Raw genomic sequence first — 21941 nt, 5'->3', positions numbered from 1 at the left:
TCATCTAGTGCTCATGCTGTTGTTCGTGTTATCTTTCATTTAGTGCCATCTCTTAGCGCAAAATACATCCACATGTGCATGTTGGATGCGAGGAAGCATTATTGCGCCCCGCCCCAAAAAAAACAGTCTAATTGCAGAATTACTCTTCTCACAAGATTCCACATAATCATGCAGAATTTTGGGGTAATTCCGCGTGATTCCGCTAAACAGAATTACGCCCGGTTTCCAACAAGTCTTGTCTAAGGAAAGTGTGGGGCTTCCTTGTCAGTGTTCTCTTGAGGGAGCTTCCTTTTGAGTCTGCTGTAAGGATATGAGAACGGGGCATCCTTGTCAGTCAAGACTAGGCACGAACGTGTGGGGGTTTCCATGCCAGTGTGTTTCGATTTCTTATCCATCTGGCCTACGGATATGGAAGAAGGGGGGGGTCTCCATGAAAGTCTACTCAAGGGAGGGGGATTTCTGAGTCAAGATCCTCTAGATAATGTTTTCTTCCTTGTCAGAATGGTGTACAGATTTTTTTTGTCAGTTTGCTCTAGGAACCAGGACCTTTCTTGTCAGTCTGCTCTTTGGACGGGGTCAAGCGGCTTCCTTGTCAGTCTGCTCTTTGGACAGGTTTGGGTGGCTTTCTTGTCAGTCTGCTCTTTGGACGGTGTTGGGTGGCTTCCTTGCCAGTCTGCTCTTTGGACGGTGTTGGGTGGCTTCCTTGTCAGTCTGCTCTTTGGACGGGTTGGGTGGCTTTCTTGTCAGTCTGCTCTTTGGAAGGGGTCAGGCGGCCTCCTTGTCAGTCTGCTCTTTGGACGGGGCAGGGTGGCTTTCTTGTCAGTCTGCTCTTTGGACGGGGTCAGGTGGCTTTCTTGTCAGTCTGCTCTTTGGACGGGGTCAGGCGGCTTCCTTGCCAGTCTGCTCTTTGGACGGTGTTGCGTGGCTTCCTTGTCAGTCTGCTCTTTGGACGGGGTCAGGTGGCTTTCTTGTCAGTCTGCTCTTTGGACGGGGTCAGGCGGCTTCCTTGCCAGTCTGCTCTTTGGACGGTGTTGGGTGGCTTCCTTGTCAGTCTGCCCTTTGCACGGGGTTTGGTGGCTTTCTTGTCAGTCTGCTCTTTGGACATGGTCAGGCGGCTTCCTTGCCAGTCTGCTCTTTGGACGGTGTTGGGTGGCTTCCTTGTCAGTCTGCCCTTTGCACGGGGTTTGGTGGCTTTCTTGTCAGTCTGCTCTTTGGACATGGTCAGGCGGCTTCCTTGTCAGTCTGCTCTTTGGACGGGGTTGGGTGGCATTCTCGTCAGTCTCTTCTATGGAATATTTGGCCACTTTATTCATTTTATTTTGAGCTGGGAAGAGGCGAGGTGGGTGATAGCTCAACCTCTAAAAATTCTGTATTATTTGATTGGGGTTTATGCCCGACTGCGATAAACAGGTACAATGATGAGGAAGGAAGCGAACAGCTGGGAACCAAGAAGGACCTCCGATTACAGAGTTGGCAGGGAAATGAGCAAATGCAATGTCTTTGGCTGCATAATGGCAGGAAAACAGCCAACTGGATTAGCTTGGGGTCAGAGAGATTTTAAGTCATAGGCATAGTGGGCAATTGTTGAGTGCCCCCACCCTTCTGAGGGTCCCTCTGTAAAGTGATATTTCGCAGTTTCTCTCATTTCATTGAATTTTGTATCAGAACTTCTCGCCCTGCCTTTACCTTTTTCTCTGACTTTCTAAACAGTGTCATTTTAAGGATTTATGACACTCAGGTAAGACACCTTTCAGCTGTTTTGTGTGAAAGTTTAAATACAATCTAAAATTATTTGTCTTCATGCAGGCTTGAATTATTAGAAATTATGTAATTACATTAAAAGTTGTACCAAAATATGTCTTGCCCTGGGCCCCAAAAATCTTTAAGATGCTAATGATTGGGGTCCTTATATGGAGCCTGAGCGAATGGGTGGGGTCGGAAACACACCAACATTCCACAACAGACACCACACACCAACATTCCACAACATCACCACACACCAACATTCCACAACAGACACCACACACCAACATTCCACAACAGACACCACACACCAACATTCCACAACAGACCCACACACCAACATTCCACAAAAGACACCTTATCTGTAGGTGCAAGGCAGAAATAATGGGCCTTGGGGGCTGTGGGCAGCTAATCTACAGGCACAAAGGAGACTGTATGGGCACAGGAGTCCTTATCTACAGGCACGAATAACAGAATAGATTGCCTGTGGAGGGGGAGATCTGATTCTGCTGGGAAGTAGCATACCGAGTGAGCTTAGGGCCTTAATAGGAAGAATATGGGCAGACTGGATGGGGTTTGTGGACCCTTTTACAGGCTCTAGTTAGAAAGGATGGGCAATTTGGGGTTCTTCTGCAAGCATCATGGGACTCATTGATGGGCTGGTGAGCTTTTCGCTGCAGGGACTACTGGGACTGGATAAGCCTGTGTGACTTCAGGTTCAGCTTTAGGGCAGTGCAACCGGTGCATCCGCACTGGGCGCTGACCCATGGGGGGGGGGCACTGACTTTAGGGGTAGGGAGGGGGGTATGTTTGGCAATAACATGATTGGAGAGATGTGGGGCACTTTTGCAAGATGGTAGTGAGAGAATCAGAGGAGGCGGTCATGGCCTGTGGGGGTGCCAAAAATTGTCGCACTGAGCGAAACCATCGCTAAAGCCGGCCCTGTGTGACTTCTCTCTAGGCGCTTGGGCCCTAGTTAGATCTCAAAAGGCAGGGGCATTATCTGACTGTTATTTGCAAAATGAGTGGGCCTGGTGAATAATGGGGGCAAAACCGACTGAACGGGCCCTTGCGATTAATATCTGAAAGGATGTGCACCGGTAAATGAGACATGGTTATTTCCTGCAGGGAAATGGGTGACCCCACCCAGATGGAATGTACTAATCTCAAACTTTCCGATTCTAAGCCCAGGTCCACGTTGCTTGGTCTAGGGTTCGTCTCAGACAAGCACTGCGAGGAAGCCCTACTTAAAAATCCCCCACCACGCCTCCAAACCCAGCAGCAGCACTGGGTCAGACCGAGAAACGAAGGCTCGCGCAAAGGACTGTGGGAGAGGGAGGACTAGAGAGCCGAAGAGGCAGAGAGGGCAGATAAGACAGGCCCGCTGGGGGCTTGGCAGGCCTGGCTCCCAGCTTTCCTGGCCTGGGAAACATCTGATAATAATAAGCTTGCGAAAGATACAAATATCTTGTAAGGCGATGCAGGAAAAAAAGACATACAAAAAAGATACTGGGCAAAGCAGGACTCTGAGAATGTCTCTGGGCAGCAGCAGCAACAACAACAAAATAGAACTCGAAAACAGACTAATAATCAACAGATAAATAATACAAGCAGGCGACCTTACGCTTTCCATAGAAAGCCAATCATGGAAGCGGAGAAGGGAACTATGCGCACTGCCCTTGGGTCACCATGTCCTGCCCTAGAGTCCAGTCCCTGCCACATTCACTCTGTCCTACTGCCAGTGGCTGGAGCCCTAATGCCACTGTGCTGAGATTCTGAGTCCATGCCCACCATCCATGCACTACAAGCCAACCCTTCAAGCTGTGCCCGGATCTTCCTGGAGTGTGGGGAGACATTCGGCCACAGTGCATGCCCAAGAGTCCTTATATCACCCCCACCCGCGCTCTTACCTCCTACCGGGGGGGGGGCTAATTTAGGGACAGCCCCGGGTATCAGTACGTCTAACGACACCACTGTATTTTCTTCCTTAGGGTCACTGCACAATCGCTCTGGCCACTTACACGTGACACGGGGGCACTGTTTATTGCATCTAGGCGCTCGTGCATTGGGCTTGGTACCTCGCACCCATGCATAGCGACACTGGACCATTGCTGCTGGCCCTCACACGCGGTCTGTGCGTGGGTATGGCCCTGCACACTAGCTCTGGGCTCACCAAGCCCCAAGGAGAGCTCTGGGTGTGCTTTTGCCCCTGCACAATGCCCCTAGGCCATTCAAAAGACTACACCAGGTATACCAAAGTGAACAGCACTGATCTGCTGTATAACCCTCTCACCGAATGATATATACTGTTTGAGGTGTATCACTCCACTCCTACTGGAGTGATTGAATTAAACTGCATGAGTGAATACTTTACAACTACAGCCCTCTCTGCCCACTCCTACAGTCTGCTAAAATGTGCTAGCGTTGCATACGTTAGCACATTAAACCCAGACCTATTGACTTTGCCTAGGCTTGTTTTACATATGGTCACTGTTCCTTCCAACTGCAGCTGATCCCCGGTAAAAATCACAAACATAGCATGCTTCCTTGGATTCATGGGAAATCTTCTATAATAAGACAGAGGGTAGATGTTTTAGTTCTCTCTCCACATGTTTTTTTTTTTTTTTTTTTTTTTAGTTTTCATGAACATGCGGATTGAGTTTTGTTTATTTCTTTATGGAGTGAGGCAGTATTGCTAGTGCTATCAGTTTTTGCTCCTCGCCTTCCAGTGTTAAAAACAAAAAAAAAAATAGATACTGAAAAGAGAGTGCTTGAATACATAATGTGTAACTGTTGAATAGGGCCTATATAGCATCAAGGGGTTCTGGTGACATTTACAAACCATGAGACAGAAGGCCAACTGGCTTATAAAGCCCGCTTTAACAATATAAGACCATATTACACATCACATGTTATGTTACATGACTTATTCATTTATTGTAGTACTTTTTTTAGAACGATTAAGAGCATTTGAGTGTCGTCCGTTTAGTAGTCATTGTATGCCAGAGATTGCAGATATGTCTGTCAATGTTTAGAGAAATTTGTGTTTTTATCGGGGATAAAGCAGGAAGTAATTCACGGTTACAAAACATAGAATGGTGCACCCAACCATAGAAAGTCCAGAGTCCTTTTTTAAATTTATGTTCTCTTTTATTGAAATTTGATGTCTTTCATAAAAACAGCCAAGATCACAGTCAACGCGTTTCGTTCAAAGACATTGAACTTCATCAGGGCTGCAAGTAATACATAAAAACATGTATAAACAAACAACATACACTATATAACCCCACATTTACAAAATACATACCATGGCTCCACATAGTAAAGACAAAAAAAATTAAAATAATCCTGACCATTACTCTGGTCAGCTGGGGAAAGCAAGCCTCTTCATGAAATATGTAATTATGGGTGGCCCATGGGAGAAGGAGCCCCATCTAGAAAAATATTGTAACATCCAAAACATAATTTCTGATCTATGTTTAGTATATATAATGGCATATACCAGAGAGGAGTATACAATTGACCAAACAACATTGTTTCACTATTTCAATGTTTTCAAAAAGGGGGGAAAAAAAGCACATTTAGAGGAACCTTAGAAGGCAGACCTTAAGAACAAATTCTGAAAAGCTGGACCTAGTCTTATAATGAATCACACACGAGAGATTCCATATCTTTGACATCAATGCCCCGAGTGACAAGTAGGAGACTTGCAAGTGTCTATTGCATGGGTTATATAGCACACATAGAAAAAACCTGAATTCATATTTAGAATCCATTAATCCAAATATTCCTGTTGAAGACTGAAATGAACTGTACATAAATATGTTATCTGTTCGGTCAATTGTACATTTCTTTGGTATTTGCCATTATATATACCGAACATTGACCAGAAATTATGTTTTGGATGTTAGAATATGTTGCTAAACGGGGCTCCTTTTCCCATGGGGTACCCATAAGCACATATTTCAAGAAGCGTTTGCTTTCACCAGCAGACTATCATGCTCAGGAATTTTTGTAATGTTTTTGTCTTAACTATATGGAGTCCTGGTATCTGTTTTGTAAACGTGGTATTAAATAGTGTACGCTGTTTGTTTATATATGTTTTTTATTTATTACTTGCAGCAGTATTGAAGTTCAATTCTTTTGAACGAAACGATTCAGCCGTGATCTTGGCTTGTTTTATGAAAGACAAAATTTCAATAAAGAAGATTTATAAATACAAAAAAAGGACTGTGAACTTTCTGTTGGGCGCACTATTCTAGGTATTGTTTCTTAGTATTTCTGCTCATCAGCAGTATTAGGACAGTGGTTGATGCAGGTATGCGAAGCGAGCAGTACTGATTCGCCAGCAAGCAGGAGGAACCTGGGAAGCACTTGTTGCACATGGAACTTGGATACACACTAAGTTTGTAATTTCTGGAATACAATAAAGCATTTTGCTGCAAAGGGAGCACTTAAGGGAGCACTTGAAGGGACACACTGGTCTTAGTGTAACCATTGCGCTTTATAAATGTGCCTATTATTTTTATTATTATTTAAATTGGTTCCTTCTTAATACTGGACATAAGTTTAATGGTTTCATCAATCAAGGTCTCAATTGAGTTGAGAGGCGAGTGCACGATCCCTTTATCCCTATTCTCCCTGAGAAACTTTCTATAACAGGCTGTTCACCATCATGTTTATAGTCCTGAAGAAGACCCTATGGTGATGTTATCCAACCACACTCGCTTTTGTGGGGGGGGGGGGGGGGGGGGGGGGGGGGTGAAACATCGAAATAAACTGAACAAGCATTCTATGCCCAAATAGACTTCTCCATGTTAGAATGAATGAAAATCATATGTCTTTTTAAGAGTAATCTAGCATATTTTGGACGCTCATACAAGCTTTTGTTTATATGTTATCTGTGTCCAATGTTTTCATTGCCTACTATTTTAGCATCCGTATAATTTATCAGGCACGTTTGTATGTCACAAACATTTTTCCCGTTAAATGTTATTCTTGTACAGTCTTTAACCTTTTGTCCTTTATTATGGATATATGCATCATTACACACAATATACAATGATTTCCTAATATACTGTTCACAAATTTTCTTAAAGTCAATTGGGTCATTGTTATTTATATGGTCAGTAGTGTATTTTTGTAGATCATTGATTGATAGTCCTACATCATTGTGGAGAAGGCATCAAAAAAGCAATTGTTACTTTTGTGGCAGAACGTCTGTCTTTATATTGGGACACCTCATTGTTATTACTGATCAGCAGCAGTATCAAGCAACGGTGATACTGTGGATGACGTCCACCATTCTCTAATTGAATGGAGCTGTGTAGGAGGTCCGGTTTCAGGGGTCCTCTGTTGCTATTTTGATTTATACAGGAATTCACAGTTAGACCTCTTTTCTGGGGAATCCCAGCTTTGAAACCAGTGGCAAACATTCAATAAGAAAGTTTACCCATATACACAATCACAGTACAATAGTTCTAACCGGACTGCCATGCCACCACTCCCTACTAAGCCATGGTCTTCTTCCACGTCAGCTGTGCAGGAATCAAGCGACTAGGGGACTGCCTAGGTATCCCAAGTCATCAGGGCCAGACCTTCTGAAGGGATTTATTTGGGTGATAATTTTTATAGCACATATGAATTGAATTGGGATGAAATCGAGTATTATGTTTACACAATGAAAATGAAATTAGGGTATCTATATTTTATGATGTTTTGTACCCTTTTTATCATGACCTCATTTTTTATGAATTTTAAAGGGAATTTTTAAAACTTTTGATATATATTTTACTGTGTACAATTAATTCTGATTTTAACATGTATATTTAATGTATTGCAGCGTATGTAAATTTTGTATAGTACTATTGTCTTTTTATGATATTGATTTATCGAAATAAAGCATTTTGACTGACTGACTGATATAGCACATTCATCACTAGAGGTGTCGCTTTACCTTAGAGCGAGGAATGTTACATGAGAAGGTTTACAGTAACAAGATGGTAGGACCCAAACGTATGACTACTACAGTTACTAAGGGTGAGAGTTATGTATTTACAAGATTACAGATTACTGATAACATGTTTAGCAGGTTACATAGAGAAATAAACCATATTTACAGAGATAAATGCAAGTTGTTATACAGCATAGTTTACAAACTTAGCCATAGGAAGCCCTATGTTCCTTTAGGTTACAGTGTAAGGTTCATTCAAGTGTTGTGAAACAGTCAGGGTTATGCCATTAGGGCAGGGATGTATGCCTGGTGGGGAGTTTGGAGAGGTTACTGTGAAAAAATGTCTACGGAAGAGAAGAGTTTTGCGGTCCGAATTGAAGATCCGGAAAGAGGTGGTGGTGCGCAGGTTAGGAGGCAGCGCGTTCCAAATTCTAGTTGCATTCCCAGAGAACGATTGCACCATAGGTCTTTCTCTTTTGAAGGTTGGAGGTTCGAGCAGCAGATTCTCAGCATTTCTTGAGGGTCTAGAACTACCTGATAACTTGAGTTGGTTTGCTACGTAGCGTGGGGTAGATGTGTGAAACAGGGCCGGACTGGGAACCACAACCGGCCCTGGCAAAGTGCTCGGCCGGCCCCCCCTCCTCCCCACTCGCCGCCGAGCTCTTTGCCGGGGCCGGTTTTTGGCCGATTTTGGTACAGGGACAATTTTGCAGCTATGCTTCAAAAAACGGTCCTGTAACAATAACGGCCCCCAGGGCCCAAAACAGGCCCCCACCCGTGCGGCGCACCAGGGGATTGCCCGGTGCCCACTATAGCCAGTCCGGCCCTGGTGTGAATGGCTTTATAGGTAAGGCAAGCAGTCTTATATACGGTCCTTGCTTCAATAGGACATCAGCAAAGAGTTGTCAACAAAGGAGAGGATGTGGCCTACCGGCTAGAGCGGTTGACCTCGAAGCTGGGGAACTTTGTTCGAGTCTCGGCAGAGACGCTCATCCTCCTGTGATTCTGGCCAAATCACTTAATCTCCCAGTGCCTACCAAAAAAACAATGAATGTATCCGTCTGTAACACACCTGGTGTTCATTTAAAGTGCTTGAATACCTTCGGTTGTAGTTCATGCTATATAAAACTCCCCTCTCCCACAAAAAGGAGTGATAAGGTAATTTCTTTCAGCCTCATAGACAAAGCGCGCAGCTGAGTGGAGGATGGGTTTTAAACGGGGATAAACTTGTCATAGGGAGGTCTCCAAGAAGAGATTTGCAGTAATCCTGTTTGGAGAGAACCAAAGATTGGAGAGGAGTTTTCAGATCTGGTTCAGGAATGTAACCTTGAATACCCCAGAGAAGTCGTAGTTGGAAGCGTGCATTCTTGGCCAGGGTTTTGATTTGGGATTCGAGGTTGAGTCTTTTGTTGAGAATGACAGCCAGGGATTTGGCACAGCCAACGATGACTGGTTTGCAGTTGGGATGTTTCGACTATTCATCCCTGATTGAATAGGAGGTGCAGAGTTTGAGGTGGAGGTAAGAAGGAATTCAGTTTTAGAGGGATTATGTTTTAGGTGATGAGATGACATCCATTCTTGGATGGAGTTGAGGGTGGTGGCGAGAAACGAGAGGTCACGTGCGGAGGACACCTTGAGGTAGAGTCGGGTGTCATCAGCTTGTAACTGGTAAAGGATCCCAGCTTCTTTTAATAGGGCTCCAAGCGGTTCAATGTAGAAATTACATAGGATCGGCGCAAGGATAGAGCCTTGAGGGGCACCTTGCTCTACAGCCGTTGGAGTTGAGAGAGAGGTCAGGGGTCAAAGGTAAGGCTCCCCGTTTTCCATTTTTACTGATTTTTACAGATAGATACAGACAGAAAACATTCATTTTCTTGTCTGTATATATTTTTAAATGTTGATAAAAACAGAAACTAGGTTGCTTTGGACTCATTCTAAATACTGTCTACCATGACTGTCAGGCCAACAAATGTGTGGATTGATAGACGAAGGGGTTAGAAAGACAGGAATTTCAGTAAAGAGGCCTGAGCAGCAGTAGATAGGCACATGGTTGAAACTGAACTTTGCTTATTTTCATATAAGTGCACTGAATTATCTTCGGAGTGTGCCCACAGCACTGAAACCTGGCAGACATCCAAGCATGAGGGCATATTTACAGGTTACATAAATGTGGAAAAATACTCATTTCAGCTGACTTTTTTTTACAAAACCCAAAATAAATATGGATACTGCTCTGGTCTTGGGGTAGATGGGGGATAAATGGTGCATGTAATGAACAAAGCCAACTCGCCTGGGCCTGAAAACACAGCCCAGGGAGGTGTATACCGCCAGCTCTGCTGGCACTGCCAGTCCAGGTGTGTCTCCTACCCCACACTAGCTAAGGTAAGCTGCATGTACACGGCATGTACACACTCAGCAGGGGGACACTAAACTGTAAACGGATTTGCACCCAACCCCTCAGAGGGTAGGCGCTCTGCACACTGGGTTCGAGTAACCTTTTGAGGGAGTAAGGTTGGTGTGAGCCCATCCCATCCCCTTCCACTCCCCCCCCCCTTTTACTCACTTCCCCCGGCTCCCTTTCAGTGATAAACCCTTTAATCCCGCGTTTGCTCAAAGGAGCCGCCGGCGGGAGAGTTACAGATAAAACGCCTTTGCAAACACTTAAAGGTAGCAGCAGACCGAGCGCTTAAATAGCTGGGAAGCGCCTGGAGCCGGCGGGTAACATCCTAGCGCCTCCCCGCCCCCACAGATGAGGAAACCTGGAGGAAAATATAATGAAGTGCCTCTCAGAGTTCAGTGGGGAAAGGCGCTACATCCGAGAACGTTCTCTGCTCCTTCAAAACTTTAGAACTCGGCGGCCTTTTATGTCCAGGACAGCAAGACAAGCTCAGATCAAATGATTGGGGGAGGGCGCGCTGAATACACAACATGGGGGTGGGCTGTAAAAAGAAGGAGGGGGGCTTCTCTCAGGCCACACACAGCTCGTAAAGCAGAATATTTTTAGTAGGTACAATATTCCGGCTTAAAACCTCACTGAACCGACTTCGATGCGCTTTTTTTGCCCCATGTTAGGGCTCGTTTTTAAGCCCTAACATTAGCTGTCTAACACCCCCCTCCAAACAGACTGGATGCCCCGTCCTCTCGTTATGGTGTTTATTTATGGCGAGGCAGAGATTTCACGGGTCGGGCTCTGAAGACACAACACCTGTTCAGACGTGTTAGGGTGGAGGAAGCTGGGACAAGAGTGCTGTGTGCGTCCACTTGAATGCGTAAAACTGGGCAGCTTTCCAAGCCACCCTTTACGGGCCCATAAAGCAAACGAAAGTGAAAGCTCGCTATAAACAAAACGGTGAGAGCGCAAAGTACCCTCACGCCGGGGCCGGGCACACTGCTCATTGTCCGCATCCACAGGGGAGGAAATGAAAGTGTCACGTCTGTGGAGTGACACCCCACGCCTGTGGAGTGACACCCCACGTGGGAGGCGGAGAGACCTCTGAGATTACATGGAGGAGAGAGTGACACGAGGTGAAAGGGTGCATCTGGGATTGGTGGACGACTGGCTCCTGTGGAGAGACACCTTGCAGTGTAAAACAATCAATCAATCAATCAGTCAAGGAATTTGTATAGCGCGCTACTCACCCGTAAGGGTCCCAAGGCGCTTGGGGGGGGGGGGGGGGGGGGGGGGGGTCCGCTACTGCTAGAACAGCCAGGTCTTGAGTTGTTTCCTGAAGGAGAGATGGTCTTGGGTCAGCCGGAGGTGGATGGGGAGGGAGTTCCATGTCTTGGCTGCCAGGTAGGAGAAGTATCTTCCTCGGGCGGTGGCTTTGCGAATACGTAGGACGGTGGCGAGGGCGCAGGTGGCGAGGGCGCGGCTGGCGGAGCGGAGCTGGCGGGTTGGTATGTAGAATGCGAGGCGGTTGTTGAGGTACCTGGGGCCCGCGTCGTGGAGAGCCTTGTGTGCGTGGGTGAGGAGTCTGAATGTGATTCTCTTGCTGACGGGGAGCCAGTGCAGATTCTTCAGATGAGCAGAGATGTGGCTGTGTCGGGGGATGTCCAGGATGAGTCTTGCTGAGGCGTTCTGGACGCGTTGTAGTCTTTTCTGGAGCTTGGCAGTGGTTCCAGCGTAGAGGGTGTTTCCGTAGTCCAGGTGGCTGGTGACAAGGGCCTGGGTGACAGTCTTCCTGGTTGCGGTGGGGATCCATCGGAAGATTTTTCGGAGCATGCGCAGGGTGTTAAAACAGGATGATGTAACTTGGTAACTTGGACGGAAGGGAAGCGAAGCGTGCACATCTAGTGTTTGGAATGCACAATGAGAAACCAGAAAACCTGGGGTCAATCCCGGCTTCCTCTCATGAACAAATTGTGTGATCCTACCAATTCTTAATTTCGCTTTACCTCAGTTTTCTTCATTATCGTGTATAAGAGCACCTCGAAATACAGGCTGTGACCTGTACACAACCTTCTCTCGTGTTTCATTTCAGAACCTATACTATAGTCCATGTATATTAGCAGCAACGCAGGCCACCCAGAGGGGCGGGCACAGGATAACGGACTTGCTTCTTAGTTCACTATTGGCATTAGTGTTCAGTAAGGGAGCAAAAAAATGTCAGAATTCATGTTCGAAACGACCACTTTAAAAAAATATATATATTTTTTTTCAATGCACTCCTAGTGCATGATATACTGAGGTGAAACGCTTCTGAACAATTTTGAAGAGACTTTATCATATTTTTACAGGTTTGTTTCAAAAAGTCTTTAAAAATGAAGCAGTTTCTAAGGTTAGGTGGTGCAGGGCAACTCAGTCATTTCCTTTCTTTAGCTTAAGTTTACCTATAAATAAATGCTTGCTTGTTTATTTAGCATCTTTCTGAAAGTTAATGCTCAGTCAAGTGAACAGCAGCGGAGAGCTGTTGCTGAGCAGGGGGCCACATGTAAAGGTCATGAGGGCCACAACCGGCTCCTGGGCCTTACTGCAAGGATCTCATCTTCTCTATGCCAACCTACACCTTGGGTCATGCCAACCTCTTCGTGAGAAACCTATGAGCCTTGCAACTGGAATTGTGCAGCAGCGGAGCACCAAATCATGCGGTAAGATTATAGATAGATAGTTTTATGTTTTATATAGCGCAAACTAGACCTGAAGATATCGGGCATCAGAGCGTTTTACTGGAGCACCAGTTTCGTTACAGTTGTTCGGCACGTGGAGATTAAATGACTTGTCCAGAATCACAAGATGTTGAGTGTCATTGCCGAAATCCAAACCCGGTTCACCAGCTTCGAGGTCGACCGCTCCAGCTGTAAGGCTACATCCTCTCCAACTAAATTATGTGGCAAGAAAAGCAAACTATGCAGCATAAGGAAGCATTACTTCATTATTTTATGGTTATTACAGATGGTAATACAATCTGGACAAAGATTTCACCTCAGTATCAGCTTAACAAACAAAAACAGAAATAAGCAACTGAAAGATGACCAGTTAACTTTTACAATGGGCCTTACACACTGCGCTCAAACACATGTTGATGTCACTTTTGAACCCTTTGAGCTAAAAACCAAGTGTGTTTTTAAAATCTGCAGAAGATGATGGATTATGTGGCAAATGCGGTAAGTACATAGTTATGCAAAAAAAAACTGTGGCCGCAGAATCACGTAATTCCAGTGGCCTTGCCTAGGCGTCTACCTGGATAGAGCAGCAATCCTACCCACTGGCAACGTTCAACTGCCAGATGTTCCCATTTCCAAACTGCAACCAATGCTCTTTCAGCTTCAACCCAGCAACTAATGGGGTGGACGGCAAAGCGCTTCAGAGACTCTGCTGCCCACCACGGGATGGAAAGCGTTATAAAAATGATGCATAAAATGTGTGGAAATTGCTATTAAATTTAGGCCAGGGTGGTAGATTCCGTTCAGCTCGTGGAATTTGGGTAATTTTGTGTTCTGCAGTGAACGCGGAATTGCCAAAAATTCTGAGATCCGCTGTATTTTTTGCTTGTTTGCACTTTCAAAATGAATGTTCATGAGATGATTCTCCACGAGCATGCAGACAGCGTTCGCGAACAGGAAAAAAGCATTACGAACGGGTGGAACGCGCAATTCTGCGTGTTCGCTGAACTTTTGCTTGGTCGCAGATATTTTTTACCATTTCGCAGAGCTTTGTGTAGTGAGACTACACAAATTCCGCCCACCCCTAATAAAAATAACCCTACAATAAAAAACATTTCTGGGGAGACCCCACATAGGTAGCCCGAGCCCAATGCGGCTCTGGGGCTAACTCTACTCAATGGCAAGGTGGTCTAGGGCAACAATGTAGACTTCTGCATCGTTATCTCACCACAACAGGCCACAGAAGGTGGAACATATACTAAAGAATCATGTCCCAGGGCAGAGGGCACCCACACTGACTGCCAGAGGAGCCAGAGAACAACGCCATCAAAGAACAGTGCCACACCCTATGTCTCACCCACAAATACCAGCCCACATGGGATCCAGTCCCTCAAAGTCCGCTAGCGGAACCCGGGCACACCCCAGTCCAAGTCAAGACAGACAGGGTCTGGGGAGAGAACATCTCCACTATCACCAACAAGACAGAAAATAAACATAGGCACCAAAATAAAAGTGGCCCCATTAATGAACTAAACAGCTAAAAGAGTGCCCCCACCCTATGCCTCGCCCACAAACACCAGGCCATTGCCTCAAAAGTCCGCTGGCAGAACAAGGGCCGAGCCCCGTCCCTGCCAGCCCAAGTCAAGACAGACCTGCCCCAAGACAGAAAATAGACCCGGGCACCAAAGTAAAAGTGGCCCCCATTAGTGAATTAAATAGCTAAAAGAGTGGCCCATACTTGCAAATTGGGGCAGTTTTGAAATTTTAAAGAGCTGCTACATAAGTGTTTAAAAAAGGGGGTGGTGATGAACAGAGTGTCTGAATTGAGCAGACCACTCTTACCCAGTCCAAAGATCAGGGCTTGATCCATCACCGTTATTTACCTCACTGCCCCATCCCAGCTCAGAACCTGGCTATATGCAAATCAGTCTGTCCCTGGCCCAGTGCATCATGGGAACAGGGCAGACTAAACTACCAAGCCAATTCTTCACCAGAAAGGAAACAAGCTACCGGGGACCGGTTTCTGGCATTTCAGCCGTCTTCGGCCCGGCTTGCTTGAATCCTGATGGAGCAGTGAGAAAGGGACTCATGTCTGAGTATACCCTGCCACACCTATAGTGAGCTTGTTTCCTTCCCAGTGTAAGAATTGGCTTCTGTAGTTTGGTTTGTCCTGTTCCCATCATGCACTGGGACAGGAACAGACTAATTTGCATACAGTCAGGTTCTGAAACTGGGATGGTGCAGTGAGCTAAAAAACGGTGTTGGATCTAGCCCTGATCTTTTGACTGGGTGAGAGCTTTCTGTTTAATTCAGAGACTCTGTCCCTCACCACCCCTTTTTGTAAATATTTTTGTCCACCCTAAGCGTGGAAGGGTATTCTCAGATGTGAGACCCTTGCTCATTGCACCATCAGGATTCAAGCAAACCGGGCCGAAGACGGCTGTAATGCCAGAAACCGGTCCCCGGGAGCTTGTTTCCTTCCCAGTGTAAGAATTGGCTTCTGTAGTTTGGTTTGTCCTGTTCCCATCATGCACTGGGACAGGAACAGACTAATTTGCATACAGTCAGGTTCTGAAACTGGGATGGTGCAGTGAGCTAAAAAACGGTGTTGGATCTAGCCCTGATCTTTTGACTGGGTGAGAGCTTTCTGTTTAATTCAGAGACTCTGTCCCTCACCACCCCTTTTTGTAAATATTTTTGTCCACCCTAAGCGTGGAAGGGTATTCTCAGATGTGAGACCCTTGCTCATTGCACCATCAGGATTCAAGCAAACCGGGCCGAAGACGGCTGTAATGCCAGAAACCGGTCCCCGGGAGCTTGTTTCCTTCCCAGTGTAAGAATTGGCTTCTGTAGTTTGGTTTGTCCTGTTCCCATCATGCACTGGGACAGGAACAGACTAATTTGCATACAGTCAGGTTCTGAAACTGGGATGGTGCAGTGAGCTAAAAAACGGTGTTGGATCTAGCCCTGATCTTTTGACTGGGTGAGAGCTTTCTGTTTAATTCAGAGACTCTGTCCCTCACCACCCCTTTTTGTAAATATTTTTGTCCACCCTAAGCGTGGAAGGGTATTCTCAGATGTGAGACCCTTGCTCATTGCACCATCAGGATTCAAGCAAACCGGGCCGAAGACGGCTGTAATGCCAGAAACCGGTCCCCGGGAGCTTGTTTCCTTCCCAGTGTAAGAATTGGCTTCTGTAGTTTGGTTTGTCCTGTTCCCATCATGCACTGGGACAGGAACAGACTAATTTGCATACAGTCAGGTTCTGAAACTGGGATGGTGCAGTGAGCTAAAAAACGGTGTTGGATCTAGCCCTGATCTTTTGACTGGGTGAGAGCTTTCTGTTTAATTCAGAGACTCTGTCCCTCACCACCCCTTTTTGTAAATATTTTTGTCCACCCTAAGCGTGGAAGGGTATTCTCAGATGTGAGACCCTTGCTCATTGCACCATCAGGATTCAAGCAAACCGGGCCGAAGACGGCTGTAATGCCAGAAACCGGTCCCCGGGAGCTTGTTTCCTTCCCAGTGTAAGAATTGGCTTCTGTAGTTTGGTTTGTCCTGTTCCCATCATGCACTGGGACAGGAACAGACTAATTTGCATACAGTCAGGTTCTGAAACTGGGATGGTGCAGTGAGCTAAAAAACGGTGTTGGATCTAGCCCTGATCTTTTGACTGGGTGAGAGCTTTCTGTTTAATTCAGAGACTCTGTCCCTCACCACCCCCCCACCACCCCCTTTTTGTAAATACATAAGTGTTTAGCCAGCAATGGAAGATAGCAGGGATTTGAGCTTGCTGCAGGCAATGTTTGTTTTAATATCAGGGAAATTAACAGTAAAAACCAGCCCAGTCGACCATTCCGAAGGGCCACCAGCACACAAAAAGTCCCACAAATTGGCCTGTTAGACCAGCCCATTTGACCAATTGCCCTATAGAGAGAGTAACTGGAATTATGCGGCAGGAAAGCACCAAATAATCCGCAGGTTTGACTAAATTATGCTGCTTAATTCATCCCATATTTATAGCATTATTTCTTCATACAGTCAATGTCCGGGCAAAGATTTCACCTCATTAGTATCAGTTTAACAACAAAATACAGAAATAAGCAAATCAAAGATGACCAGTTACACTTTGTGAAAGGCGTTCCACTGCGCACAAACACTCGTTCTTAGTCAAGCTTTAGTAACTTGATCCGAGTTTGAAACAATATTTTGGGTAAAATTGTGCCGAAAATTAGGGATTATGCGACAATTCCATAATTATGCGGAGGGGAAAAAGCTGCAGCCGTGGAATTGCATAATTCCATAAGGGGCGGCCGTAGGCATGTGCTAGGTGTGCACCTGCACAGGGCCACCAACCCCCAGGGGCAGCTACGCCAATATATATCCTTAATATAATAATCCTCCGAGGATGGATACATATTTGGGTGGCGGCCCCTAGCAGGGATTTGGCAGCCTCCGGCTCTGTTCCACTTCAAAACACCCTGACCCCCCCCCACCCCACTCTTCACTGGCCTCCGCGCTCTTGCCCGCCCGGATCCCCTCTTCCGGGGTCCCCTACCTTCGCTCCCTGCCCAGGGCCACCGTGAGCTTAGAGCCGCCCCTGCCATAAGCCAGTCTGACCTTCATCCCAAAACGTGCCTGAACCTGGGAAGGGAGTGTCAGACACGACTCCACTCCAGCCCCCAAAAACAGCTCGCCCTCCCCTCCTCAAGTGAGCCGGCATCCCACACTGCGCAGCTATCTGCTCACGAACACACAGCGCCACCACCACTCCTCATATTCAGGGGAGCTCGCAACATTCCCTGCTCACCCTAGCATTCCTATGTGACTCTTATAGTATATCCATTTGTATCCCTTCCTTATGTATATAGAGATAACTCTAATCACTAGTATATGCAGTAGACCTTTGTACCTATGTGACTTTTAGAGTATATACATTTGTATCTCTTCCTTGTGTGACTTTACATCTTGTACATTTGCAATTTTTTGTGTTTGTATCGTTTATGTAACGCATGTAATCCTTAGTCCTTATGTTTTGCAATTGGTTCTTATGTAAAGGGCTCTGACACCTTCGGGTAAAGTTTGCGCTATATAAAATCGCATAAATAAAAATAAAATAAATAAATAAAACTAAGGCCAGTCACACCGCATCGGAGAACAACTGCAGAGCCAATGACAACGCGGGCCACATGACAGAGGTAAATACATGTAACATTTGCATCACTTTTCCCCCCAAAAGGGAACAGAGCAGACGCCATCATGCTTGGATTGTAAACTGATTTAGCACCGTTCTTTGCTAATGTTAGAAAAGGGACCGAACACATTCCTTTTGAAGGCACCTTCCTAGTGTAATAAAATAGCGACTGAGACACAACCAGCAAATTATATGTGTCACAGATATAACCAAACCACTGACAGAGGTATGTGAATTCTGCACACTGCAAACCACACAAATTAAGAAATTTCAGCTGCAGGATGTAGTGTCTCGGAGGTAGACCGGTAAGGTGTGTGAGGAGGGCGGGGTAAGGAGACGGGGGCGTGGCACCCCGGTGCGCTAACGTGCCACGCCCCCCGAGGTGAGGGGGGGCATGGGTTCCCCAGGAGTAAACCAACAAAAGCCCTTTGTCTCCCCGGATTTGAAGATGTGAAAGGCTCTCTCTCTCTCCCAGTCACCCGCAGGGAGGGGAGGGCTCCTTCCCGGGCGTGAAACTACTTCAGTGCCGGGAGGTATAGCGCACACTGCTAATTATACGGCCTCGGGGCGCGGCTTCTGAGAACAACGTGCCAGAGTGCTACCGACGGGCCAGGGGCGACATCTGAATAAGGGGCGCACAGGCCCGCACGGGTTTGCTGGGAAATGTTTAACGCCTGCAAAGTTGTACCCCTTTAAATAATACATTTATGATGGGTACACAGGAAATGGGCCAAGGGACAGGTGGAGGGGCGTCCAATCTGTAGGTCCCTGGTCTTCCGCCTCACCCCAACACCCCCTGCCCCACGGCAGTCGCTTTTTGATGGCTGTTGGCCCCGTCGCGAGGCGTTTGTTCTATAACATGTCAAATTGAACCACCAGTAAATTACGGAAAATAACTAGCCAAAGCACCGGTTAGGGACGGTTGTAAGAGCCTGTACCTCTACAGGCGTACAGCTCTCGCTACAGGCAGGCTGACAGCTCGCCCTACAGGCAGGCCGACAGCTCGCCCTACAGGCAGGCCGACAGCTCTCCCTACAGGCAGGCAGGCAGACCGCTCTCCCTACAGGCAGGCAGGCAGGCAGACCGCTCTCCCTACAGGCAGGCAGGCAGACCGCTCTCCCTACAGGCAGGCAGACCGCTCTCCCTACAGGCAGGCAGACCGCTCTCCCTACAGGCAGACAGACCGCTCTCCCTACAGGCAGGCAGGTAGCTCTACCCACAGGCAGTGATACAGCTCTCTACAGGCGTGCAGTTCTCCCTACAGGCAGGCGTACAGCTCTCCCTGAAGGAAGGCAGACCGATCTCCCCACAGGCAGGGATACAGCTCTCACTACAGGCGTGCAGTTCTCCCGACAGCAGGCGCGCAGCTCTCTACAGGTATGCATCTCTGCTCATGCCTTCAGCTCTCCTTACAGGCAGGCTTTCAGCTCTCTACAGGCATGCATCTCTGCACAGACGTACAGCTCTGTACAGGCAGCCGTTCAGCTCGCCGTACAGGCATGCGTACAGCTCTCCATACAGGCGCGCTGTGCCCACAGCGGCGAGGTGCCTCCGCGGAGGCGCCGTCACTATCACTACCCCGGTGCGCTGACAGTACGCGTGCCACTGCGCCCCTGAGGCCAGAGGACACTGTCCCTGTCGCAGGGATACCTGCTCACCACGGTGCACAGTGACCCGAGAGGTGCGCGCTTCCTGTGCCTTCACATAGGGGTCCGCCGCAGACCGAGGTGCGTCTGCCAGGGTACCGCAGCACTGACAGCGAGGCCGCGGCCACAACTGCATGGTACTGAGAGGGGCAACCCTCCCCCCCCCCCCCAACCACACAGAGCGAATAGCATGTAGGGCCAATTATTTACCAATAAGGGAATCATCACCAGTGGGTGCATTCAGGGAGGACGCTACACTTGACACGGTCACCTGGAGGCTCCGGTAACCCCCGGCCCCCTTTAAGGGGTTGCCGTGGTCCCTTTGCTGTGTGGCCAGATCGATTGCAAGCGACAGTCTCTACAAATCCCGGCGTGTTCTTGGCGCTCTAGTTAGGATACCTATATGCAACACTAGCGCGACCTCGGCGCCCCTGCTCTGGGGGCGTGCGGCGCCCTGTCCGGCCCGGGACCCCTTCCCACCCCTACGGACCCGATAAGGAACGCGCAGTGCTTCAGGAGCTTCAGCGCCATCGCAGGAAGCAAGCATTGGCACCTACAGCCCGCAACGTACCTGGATACCGCCCCCCCCATGAATAACAGAAATGGGCCGGGTCATTACGGACGCGCCTCGCAGCCGTGACAGCCTGACGAGGTCCCTCAGTATTCCCCAAAGACTGCACGAAGACCAGCATCGGATACCCTATAGAGCACATGTAATTTAGGTTTATGTGAATGAGCTACAAATGCGCAGCATTGCCTGTACACCCCTATAGGCAACAATCAGTGTGCCTCAGTGGATTGGGGGTGGTTTGGATGGGCTAACCAGGACCCCATGGGGATCATGCTGGGTCCCTGTTCCCTATGGATGTGTAGTGTCACTACGGTCCTTGTCCTTCCACTATATACTGCTGGGTGCTCAGCTCACAGTCCCCCACAGACAGCGCGCAGCCGCCCTCGCAGCGCGCGCGGTTACCTGGATGGTCTGGCTGGGGTCCCCGGACGCGGGCCCCCCCACCAGCTTGCAGTACAGGTCCGGGATGGCGCGGCCCGTCTCCTTCTCCTCCCCGCAGGTGGCCGAGGCGGAGATGCGGGTGCCCTCGGCCAGGTTGAAGTACGGGGGGTGCAGGCTGTATCCGTTCACCCCGGGGGTGCTGGTGGGCAGGTCCTGCCCTGGTGCTGAGCGGGGGAGGCTGAGCAGGAGCGCCGAGAGCAGAGGGAGAGCCAGGCCGGGGGCCATCGCCCCTCAGAGGGTGGCACCAGGGAAGGCAAAAGAGGCAGCGCGCACTGGAGCCGACAGGGCTGGGTCCTCGGCTGTGGTCTGTCCGGGCAGCGGGCGCTGACGGGGCTGGGTCCCTTGCTGTGGTATGTCCGGGCAGCAGGCACAGGTGCTGGCGGGCTGGGTCCCTTGCTGTGGTCTGTCCGGGCACGGGAGCCTGCAGGGCTGGGTCCTCTAATGCCTGCTGGCGAGTGCTTGGTCCTCTCCTGTGCTTTGCTCACGTTTGCAGGGTGCTGCTCATGCCTGAGGGCAGGGGCATAGAGTGAGGTGCGGGGGTGCCTTGGAGAGGGGCACCGGCTGCCGTGGGAGAGGCACGGCAGAGATTGACGCTCCTCCGGGTCCGGGAGCTCAGTAGGGGCCGACTGCGCCCTGGGATCTGGCGAGAGGTGCTGGACGGGCTGCTCGGGAGGCAGGGCTGCCTAATCAAGTGATGAGCTATCCACCGCGCCCCTCCCCCACCGCTCACTGCCAGCCTGTTGCCACAATGGACTTTGGAGCACGCTCTGCACCCACGGGGAGGGCTCTCGGTAACCATGGGGAGGGGCTCGGCTCCACGTGGGTGGGGCTCAGGAGCGCGTGGGGAGGGGCATCGGAGTCCCAAGGGAGGGTCTCCAGGGACCCAGCCAAGACGGGGCTGCGGGAGCCCCCAGCGAGGGCACCTTGAGCTGTTTAACGCTTTGGCGTCCTGCATACCTTGCAAGCTGCCACCATCTACTGCAACAGGTGGCAGATACTGCTCGGCGGCACAGTGTGACCCTTGGCACCTGTAGAAGTGGGTCTGCTCGCCCCAGTCACAGCGGTGAATGAAGGACCGAGGAACCCTGCATAGCGCGGCACTGACCGGTGGCCTCTGGGCGCTTGTTGCTGGAGAGGTTTCAACAGGTGGCTATGTTTCTGCGCTTACTTCAGGCGTTGTAGAGAGTATAGCCTGCGGCGCTCGTAGCTACTCCAGAGTCTCACACACTTAGGAGTATCAAGGAGGGAGGGTAAGGGGGTGGATGTAAGTGCGAGAGTGCAACAACGGGG

At 48.6% G+C, this 21941-nt stretch overlaps 1 protein-coding gene across 2 annotated transcripts in view; it reads right to left on the bottom strand.

The window, feature by feature from the left end:
* The window catches only part of LAMA5 (laminin subunit alpha 5), a 398257-nt gene extending 377286 nt beyond the window's left edge, over nucleotides 1-20971 (bottom strand). For both annotated transcript variants that reach the window (XM_086932859.1, XM_086932860.1), the window contains exon 1: nucleotides 20613-20971. In XM_086932859.1, the coding sequence (XP_086788985.1) occupies nucleotides 20613-20876 (264 nt within the window). In that variant the 5' untranslated portion in view covers nucleotides 20877-20971. The remainder of the gene's footprint in view (nucleotides 1-20612) is intronic.
* Nucleotides 20972-21941: the final 970 nt, after the last annotated feature.

The sequence above is a fragment of the Lissotriton vulgaris genome, chromosome 7 (genome assembly GCF_964263255.1).
Source record: "Lissotriton vulgaris chromosome 7, aLisVul1.2, whole genome shotgun sequence".
Lineage (NCBI taxonomy): Eukaryota > Metazoa > Chordata > Amphibia > Caudata > Salamandridae > Lissotriton > Lissotriton vulgaris.
The sequence above is the reverse complement of the archived record's forward strand: the minus strand, read 5'-3'. Positions and strand labels throughout refer to the sequence as shown.